The sequence below is a fragment of the Schistosoma mansoni genome, chromosome 7, assembly GCF_000237925.1.
Source record: "Schistosoma mansoni strain Puerto Rico chromosome 7, complete genome".
Lineage (NCBI taxonomy): Eukaryota > Metazoa > Platyhelminthes > Trematoda > Strigeidida > Schistosomatidae > Schistosoma > Schistosoma mansoni.
The window spans coordinates 2,622,911-2,633,065 of NC_031501.1; the positions used below are offsets into that span (position 1 = coordinate 2,622,911).

General features: G+C 35.1%; 1 protein-coding gene across 1 annotated transcript; it reads right to left on the reverse strand.

Moving 5' to 3' along the window:
* Positions 1-1,543: 1,543 nt before the first annotated feature.
* Smp_203310 (uncharacterized protein) lies at positions 1,544-9,206 on the reverse strand (the record flags this gene model as incomplete). Its single annotated transcript, XM_018798607.1, has 4 exons — positions 1,544-1,699; positions 3,833-4,126; positions 5,640-5,837; positions 9,075-9,206. 4 exons carry the CDS (start codon positions 9,204-9,206, stop codon positions 1,544-1,546), a joined length of 780 nt encoding a protein of 259 aa, XP_018653532.1.
* Positions 9,207-10,155: the final 949 nt, after the last annotated feature.

A 10,155-nucleotide genomic window follows, 5' to 3' on the forward strand; every position in this document is an offset into this window, starting at 1 on the left:
TGATTCTAATCTTAACGGTGCGTAAAATCAGAAGACAAAGGATAGCAGCAACTACAGTTTATTGTTGAATAACTCAGGTCAGAAAGTTAACAACACCTGAGCGAATATCAACGAGCGAGAGAGCGAGTGAACAGGCGAACAAGCGAAGGAAACGAACGAGGAGCAAGCGAACGAATAGCAAGCAATTACATAGGCAATTTATAGTCAAATTTAATAAGGGCACAGCAAAGCAAAACAAAGGCTGATAATAATATTTGCGTGCGTACATATATGGGGAGGAGTATGAGTCATCGAACGATATTTAAGTAGTCAACATTTCGGATAGAGTGTCATGTGCTCTAGTGGTATAGCAGTGCAAAGAATATGCAAATTGTTACTATCCCAAATAACGATGTCTGTTAAGTAAGTTATAAAAAGGGCTTAACCAAAATTGACTATAATCGGAATTGATTATAGGATGGTTGCTATAATTATTCTTATTGTATTATTATTCAGTGATTAGATTGTGTGTATCTATATTCATCTTATTATAAGCTTCATTTTGACCCATTAACTATTATCAATCGATTTACTGTACGTAAATTATATTCAGTTTATTGATTACAGTCTCTCACTTATCAAGCCACATTTTGGCTTGATATTTCTTTTACAAGTGTTATTTCTTATTTCGTGGTGTGATGCCTTCTGTTTGTCTGGTGTATAAACCAAGTATATCTGAAATAAATGATTCGCATAACAGAAGGTGTCATTGGTGTTCTAGACTCAACTGGAAGGGCTAAGCGGACAGAGGACCAATAAGTACTTTAGACTGCCCATACTGGTCGAACATCGTTGGTTTACCACAGTGCTGACATTGGATAAGTCGTATTTTAATTGGTGAATAAATCACGTGATAACTAAGCGGGCTTAAATTTACAACACTAGTTATACTAATATTTGTGTTTAAAATATATCAATGTAATCTGTTCTTAAATGGAATAATATAACAACTTTTCGGATTACACAATGAATATTAATTTCTTGATACTGTCTTGTTATATAATAAGAATAATATTGTTCATTTTCATATTGTTCGTTTCAATCTACCCATTGATGTTTAGGACTACAATTGATCAATCTCTTATTAAATTAAGTTCATCCTCTATGGATTGCCTCAATATTACCTTAAATCACAATCATTATAAGTAAAGATGGATTGTGGCTTGCAGTGGAATTTAAGACTGCTGTCTCTTCCTATTTCGGACTTATCAGCTGGATGTACTAGATTCCAATGCTAACCACAATCCATCTTTCCTTATAATAATAATATGCATTTAAATTTTGTGGAAAACAAATCTTAAGATCAGAAAAGGAGTTTTGTGGAGATTTCCAGTAATTATATATAGTTGAAATCATGAGTCCATTGTAGCTAGATCATCATGGAAAACCTCGAAGCACAAGGACGGTTGTTTCGTCCCAGTGTGGGACTCCTCAGCAATGCGCATCCATCTTATGATGAAAAAAACAAATTAAAACTTGAAAATATCTATTTATTTGATCAAATTTAATTTTTTATTTCATTATCACTATTATCACTATCATTTAATTGTAATTGTTCATTACTTTCTACTAATTTGATTAATTCTTCTTCAAATTTACTTGGATGTTGAAATAGTTGTTTTGGCGTTGAATCAATGTTAATGGTTTGTGAACAGAAAGCCTGTAGAAAGGTGAAAAGAGATAAAAGAAGGGTAAGATATGGTGAACAGGGAAATATTGTGGTATTTCAAGCTGTTCATCAATGAAGTACTTTGTTTATCTTAGTGATGTATGGGCGAGAATGATAATGATTGGTTGTTTTGCTGAGTCAGACTTATAGATAGTGTGACAGGTGTCAGATGAGTTATATATTCCCCTATCCTTATTATTATTGACTGACTGTTGCTTGTTGTTGGATTGTGTCGGATTTCGGTGTGGAAATATATTGACGTTCTAGTCAGGCTAATCTCGTGTTCTTGATCTGAGTTGTGTGTTGAAGTCCTGTAGAATAGACACTGTGTGGGAATCTAGTGTAGGTAAATTAAGGTAAATTAACGTCCTACATATGTGTAAAAAGTGAAAGGACTATTATAACAAGAAACCCTAACGGTATAACAAGTATCCTACCGTTTATAACACTTAGTTAAATGTTATGGTGAATATTTATTGTTAAGAAAGAATGTTTAAACTATTGAGACGGAGTTGAACTTTACGATGCATTTTGACGAAATGGGTTCTTTGCGTGGAATTTAGATTCATTTTACTCAATGTTATAGTCTGAGATGTTATTATGGAGCTATTCATGCTTCAGCTGATCGCTGATAGAAGTAAGCTGCTTTCGATCGAATTCTGTCTTAATAGTTGGTTTTTGATGAATTAATATCACTCAGAAAAAAATTGAAAATCAAAATTTTATAGTGCTCGGTTTTCGAGTCTACACGAATGGGATGTTAATTTGCCTTAGACGAATATCTACACTAGATACTTTTCCAGTCTCTATTCTACAGGACATCAACACAACTCAGATCACGAATACATGACTAGAACATGAGTATATTTCCACACCAAGAACCGGTATCGACAACAGTAATAATAAGGGTAGGAAAATATATAACTCAACGAATACCTGTCAGACTATTTACTAGTCTGATTAAGCAAGCAAGCACCGAGTAAGTAATGCATTGTTAGGAAGTGGGTTCTAGGTAAAGATGGCAAATCGATTGATGAAGTAGTGAAACTTCATCAGTTGAGATGGCTGGGACACGTGTTACGTATGCCCAACCACCAACTGCCCCGATGTGCAATGTTTTATGGCGTAAGAGTAGGTTGGACGAAAGCTACGGGCGGCCAGACCAAAACGTGGCACAAATCCATGAAGTCACTGACAATTGGACTGAGCCATGTTGGTAGGTGTAGTCTACCTGGTTGGGATTCGCGAGATGATAGCAATCGATGGATAGAGGCCTTGGACGACATGGCTCAAAATCGTTTGCAATGGCGAAGGTGCGTCCACTCTTTGTATTCTGCCAGATTCTATTCTTCTCAATTCCTCATGTCTCTATCCTTCTTCTGTTTCCAAATTTATTTCACTGGATTATACTCCTTCAATAACATCTTCAAACCCTAATCTTTCACATAATGTTTATACTCTTACTACTTCTACCACTATGGGATTTGAATGGAAAACTGCATCTCTGTGATAATATGGTATGGCAATTCGAACTGATGTACGTAAGTACGTACGAAGTTCTACGTTGTGACTGACTGACATTCATTTCAAACAATATTCTAACTACAAATATACAATTTTTAATTGTATTTAAATATAGCTCTACATAAAATTAAATTCAAGATCTTCCAATCTCACAGTGAGCAGCATGATCTTGAGTCAGTTTTTCAGAAATTGATAGCCTTTATTCTCTGACTAGTTGGCTGGCACATGTTAATGTGACAATTCATTAAGCATAAACCAATACTAAGTTTGTCTAATTCTTTAAAGCTAATCAATATCTATCTATCAAGTTGTAATGCAGTCATTGGTCAAAGTAACTCAATATTACATGTGCTATGTTGACATGCTAGGTGATTGAAAGTAGTCAGCAAGAAAATCTTATCGACTTAGATTTCGTCCTAGATATCAATCGTAATTAGGGGGTGTTGGGAGACTTGAGGTAACTGATGTTACCCTTTGAAAACTTATTTCCATAATGTAGGACGTTACCGCTGATCTGTTCGACTGAGAAATGACTTCATGTCGACCACCTTCCGAGTTATTTTATTTCAAACAAATAAAATATTTTTTTACATCACTTACTGTCACATTCAACTTGTCAATATCTGTCTTATGATATATACTGGATTCTTTATCATGAACTGAACATTTACTTAATTGACCTTTAATCTGATTTGATTCTGCTTTGCTTGTTTGAATATCCACATTGACATCTGAAGTTTTATTTAAATCATTCAGTCGTCCAATACGTGATGCATTAATTGCAGATAATTGTTTAAGACGAGCTTGTTTAAGGTATTGATGATTTGATGTTCTTGCTAAATAGTCATGATAATTTTCCATGGCATATTCTTGATTACGTATAATTTTTCTTATCTTGATTGAGATGGGAATAGATAATAAAATTTCATTGAAGTGATAAAATAATTATATACAATTGTAGAACTATTTGTCGTTGTGAAGCAGTTACCCAACAGAGGGATTAGATGATCATTGTACTGTATTAGAAATTTTACTATTGGATGTTAGCCTAGTGATACTAATAATCAAGTTTTAGTAGGGAGACATAAGTCCAATGTCTAATAGGGTTGTTGTTGACGCGCACTGACACTGAAAAGTATCATGACAGAATGAAACAACTTTCTTGTGTTTTCTGCTTCTCAATATAGTATTCTTATGGTAGACAGTTCGTGATGTGAAACTCTATATTTCATTAATCTGATATGTAAAGAAGTGTTGTAAGAGAGCGAATGATGAAGATTGAAAATTTGAAACTGTTTCACGGATTTTAAGCAAAGATGGACAGTGGCTAGCAGTGGAATCCAGGATACGGGTTTCGTCCTATTTGGGACTCGTCAGCTGGATGTACTTACATTTCAGAGTTGATGTTCACTCTGAGACTCGAACCCAGTACCTTTCACTTTAAACACCATCGCGTCATCCACTCAGCTACTGAGTCTTGATAGCCACTTGCTTGTACAATGTGGTGAACATCAACTTTGAGACTCAGGTACATCTAGCTGACAAGTCCCAAATAGAACGAAACGCGCGTCATGGATTGTACTGCTAGCCACCGTCCATCTTTGCTTATAAGGCTATATCGAGGCAATACGCATAGTATGCACATATACCAATTAGAGACTGACCAGTTGCAGTCCTAACACGTCGATGGGAAGATTCAAACAAACAATACTAAGTATTTTACGGATTATTATTCTTATTGTGTCTGCCTATGAAATAAGTGAATTATTGTATGTTAGTATTACATCTATTGTAAGATTGAATTGTACTTACTAACTCTTGCTAAAGTGTTTGTTATTCCTTAACTATAGCTAACTTACTATTCAAATCTTGTTCCATTCTCTCCCACTTATGACTTGTTTGTATGTAAACGATACTTTTCCATTTGTTAGTGTATTTTCATCTGATTATTTATGCAATATAAACTCATGAGTATTTGAGTTATGATGAACCCTTACCGTACAATAGAGAAGATAGTTGTTTGTTATCTGCACCATTTGGTAGATCGACAACCAATAGGCATTACGATCATTCTTTTCATTGGTAAAATATACGATCGGTGCTATTTGACATTAAGCGAGCGTAATCAATAATCAGATTATATAATACCAATGATCCCCTAATAATGAATAATCTGATGACATACTCTCTAATACAATACGAAAACGTATTCCAATGCTTCCATGTTTTCCCAGGTTGTCTAGCTTCAATTGACTCACGCTTTCAACTATGAAAATACTTATTCTTCTACCCGAAGTTCGTACTGATGATATCATTCAGAAGAACAATTGAAAGCTCCACGATCAAACTAACCAGTTCAAAGAATTAAACTTCATCTTCATTGAAGATCATAACAAGAAATACTTACTGATGAATAATATTTTTGTTCTTCACTTAATTCATAAGTTTGTGTAGAATTGAATATTTCTTGTTGTTTATATTGTACATTATCAATTTGTTTTTTACACCATTCCGATATACATGACAACAATTCTTTATCTGGTGTAATTGGACGAAATTGTTGATTATATAAATCAGTTTGTATATTTGTCCAAGTTTCAGCTATCTTAATAAAAGAATAGGAATATTCATATAATCATTTGTAAAAGTATACCATATGAATGAAACTAAGTGACTTATTCAGTAGTCAACAAATCAGTCAGTCAGTCAGTCAGCTACAACGTAGGACCAGGCAGATATATGCATCGGTCCAAGTTGCCATACCTCACACATTAGCACAACAAGATGAACACCAAATTTATAGAAGTAGTTACTTCAATGGTGGTTTGCCCCCAAATGCCCTGGTACGGTCGAGAGTGGGGAGAGTCCGCTCTACCTCTCCAAATGCTCTCACATGACCACGCGTATACAGCCTCTGTCAGGGAAGTCCTACTCACTGCCTTCTCACAGTGGTGGGGGTGTTGTTTACGAAATTGAGAGGACGAAAAGCGAATGTCTGGCGCTCTAACCGGGTTGGTGGACATGGCTAGTTCAACTACGGGAGTTGGAAAACCCTCATTCCGAACCAATGGTGCACATGGTCTCCAGGATCCTTAAGGAACAAAAGGCGTATGAATCAATTGTTGGTCACCGGCCACCATGGGACTGCATCGCCTCACGATGCTTCACTGCTTTGTGGACTAGACCTTTAGGTCAAAGGCTCCGGATGTGACCCCCTAAGAAAACAACCTGCTTGAGTTTGAGCACTTGGTCAGTATCACAGCCCTCACACAAATCAAATGAGATTTGTGAGGCGCATATATATCTGGTGCTTCCTTGTACCAATATTTATGTGTTTAAATAAATAAATAAAATACAATGGTGGTAATATATAAAAGAAAGATTGCATATAGTGATATAATACAGGAAGAAAGAATTAATTCTTAGAAAGTGAGGTATAAAGTAATTTTAATCCTACAGTTTAAAGCAAGACAAAGAGTGTGTACACCTATGCCATTGTGATTGATTTTGAACCAAGTCATTCAGAGTCTACTACCATTGTTTATGATAGACACGCGGACCCCCAACCAAGTAGTTTGCATCTATCAACATTGCTCAGATCAGAATTTAGTGCCCTAACCATCCCCTATACCATTCAGTGTAGAGCGTCGTGGTAATCGGTGTTCAGGCATACGTAATGTTGGGGATGTCAAATCCCCAGAACTTACTTGATAATTGGCTTAATCTTGTAATTTTATTTTGAAAATTTGAATTTAGCTGTTTTCGCACCAAAAGCGCTCTTTTTACCTTCACGTCATATTTCCCACTTGTAAACTATCTTAAACGCTATTGATCCATTGTTTCTTTGAGTGTGCTATTTTATAATGATTCCCAAGGACAATTTGTTGCTGTATACATATACGTTTAACTTTTTCCCCTTATGATTGCTGTGCTTCTGGCTGCTACGGAATATATTTCCCCCGCTTCCAACTTGGACTTCTTACTCTAGTTAGCTGGGTCGCGTCAGAATAGCTAGCTTATCGGTCTCTGGTCACAAGTCTTTGTTCCGTTCGCTAACTAGTGAATTCGTAACGCTTCAGGCATAACATATTGGCGACGGGGATGGGATGTGGCCCAACCATCTCAGTCGATGAAAAGCAATGAAATTACACTGGAATAATAATTTTGAGTCATTATTCGTCATATTCAAAGAAAAGTAAAGTGTACTTACACAATATGAGATATACCAGTATAGTTATGGTTCATATTACTTATGTTGACAGATATAAGTAGTTTATAGCATCAATTGGAAGTGGAATGCATGGTAGCAAAAGATTGGTATGATTCAGAAAGTAATTGTAATGACAACAGAATTGAAAGAATCATAAAGCATATAAAGGATAACTGATGAAAGACGTGGGGATTATGTATTTAATGTGCGGTTCTTATATTTTATGAAGGCATTTAGTAATTTTGCATTCATCAATAAATTAGTTTATCCCAACCTGAGTTCTTGTTCACCACATAGTAAGTAGAAGTTATAACCTGTAAAGAGGTTTCATCATCAAATGACATCAGCTATGATGTAAAAATGTTAGTTATGTAACAAGAGTTAAATTAGAGGTATCTGCTGGATTTATGAATAAGGTTTACGGTTTTCATGACGATCTGATGCCATCTGTAATTCAATAAAGCTTTACCATCCTTTCGTTTAGAAACTTAGTAAAGAACATGATTTAGAATTAGGGGTTAGAGTAAGCGAATACTACCTACGATGGAACAAATCACATTGAATACTCTAACATAGAGTCAATATCAGGAGCAAATATTTCTTCCTATTCATGTTTAATGTTCGATTGCATTGAAGTTATCTTTTATAGCCATTTTGCAGCATTCTAGAGACCAGATATTACTAGTGTTCATTCAATTCATAATAATATACTAGCTATCTTTCATTGGCTTCACAAAGCTGCACAGAAAATCTGTGAAATACTATCCTAATTCTGATTTATTTATTTAAAAGATCTTTGCGAAGGTCCAAGCTTGGATCGAATCGCTTAGTAAAAATTTGAATTTTACGTAAAGTTCAATCTTTGACATTATTGGCGTGTGTGTTATTGATGTTGACAGATATAAGTAGTATGTATTACCAATCGAAAGTAGAATGCCTGAAGGCAGAAAGTTGAGAAAATCGAAGAGAAAAGAATGAGAACAAAGAATGATTGGTATGGAAATGGAATAACAAGTAAGTCTGAGATAACTGATAGATATTTTGCAATGAAATCATTACTGTATGGTTCACAGTTTTTACAAAGATATTCTCTGTGTATTAGTGAAAAGTTGTACAGGTGGAGCTGAAGCGATTACAAAGTGTTTCATAGATTTTTAGTGATTCTTAAAACGATATCACTATGTCTTATGATTTCTGAATCTTGTGTGGATAGTCTCAATATTGCCATCAAGTTACAAACATTTAAAGCAAATATGGATGGTGGCCTATAGTGGAATCCATGACTCGGGTTCGTTCTATTCAGGACTTATCAGTTGGATGTACCTGCATCCCAGTGCTGATATTCATGCTGATGCTGAAAATCAAATGCAGTTCAAAATGACAATTGCAATATTCAAGTAACTAATATAAAATAATTAAAATTCACTGGATTGCTCAAGTCAGTGGCTAAGTGAACTCAGTGATCAAGTGGATAGCGTGTTAAAACTTTGAAACAAAAAATACTTGATTCGAGTCCCAGTGCAATTATTGATGCTAGGAAGCAAGTAGATACAGCTGATGAGTCCCTATTCCAATACTAACATCTATCCAACTACGTTTATTACAATAGTATGAAGTTAGTGGTTTCCTTACCTTCAAATCAAGATACGATTCTATTTTCTTCAATGTAATCTGATCTTTATATGTAAGATTCTCTTGATTATTAAAACCAAGTCGTAAAAACAAAGCGTATATATTCATTTGAAGGCTGGTGTTTTGCTTCATTGTTGATGTATCCGAGAGATCTTTTACGTTGTCTACATCTAAGTTTTGTTTTATAAAAAAATATTAAATCGATACAGATAAGAAGAAAATATCAGTTTGATCATAATGATAAACTGTCAATTGAATTAAGGTATCACTTACTTACTTACTTACGCCTATTACCCCTCGTGGAGGAGCATAGGCTGCACACCAGCATTCTCCATTCAACTCTGTCTTGGGCAAACCTTTCCAGTTGTTTCCAGTTCTTATTCATCCTTTTCATATATGCTTCTATTTCCCGGCGTAATGTGTTCTTTGGTCTCCCACTTTTTTGCTTCCCTTCCGGATTACAAGTTAAAGATTGCCTCGTGATGCAGTTTGGTGATTTCCTCAATGTATGTCTGATCCACTTCCTACGTTTTTTCCTAATTTCCTATTCAACTGGAAGCTGGTTTGTCCTCTCCCAAAGAAGTCTGTTGCTGATGGTATCCGACTAGTGGATGTCGAGTATCTCGCGTTAACAACTGTTTATAAATACTTGTACCTTCTTGACGATGGATGTAGTAGTTCTCCACGTTTCAGCTTCGTACAGTAGGACTGTCTTGACGTTCGAATTGAAGATTCACATTTTGAAGTTAGTTGACAGTTGTCTTTAGTTCCATATGTTGAATTAAGTTATGCGAGATTCATAATGACTTAAATGCTTGTCTCTAGTTGAGGTTCATATTATGGTGTGATTTAATTGTGTTTGGAGTATAAATCAATAATTTACTGTGGTTTATTTAAAGTGATTTTACAAAATCATATTTTTTTCTTTGGTACTAATACTGAAACTTTAGGTTGTTTGTTAGTTGGAGGCAATCGATAGAAAACACTGACTGACCATAGTTTCGTGCTAGTATGCACTCGTAAAAAAGATGAAATAGTAATAGTTTAGTATCAGAAGGGGTTTTGTGGATATAATAGTAAT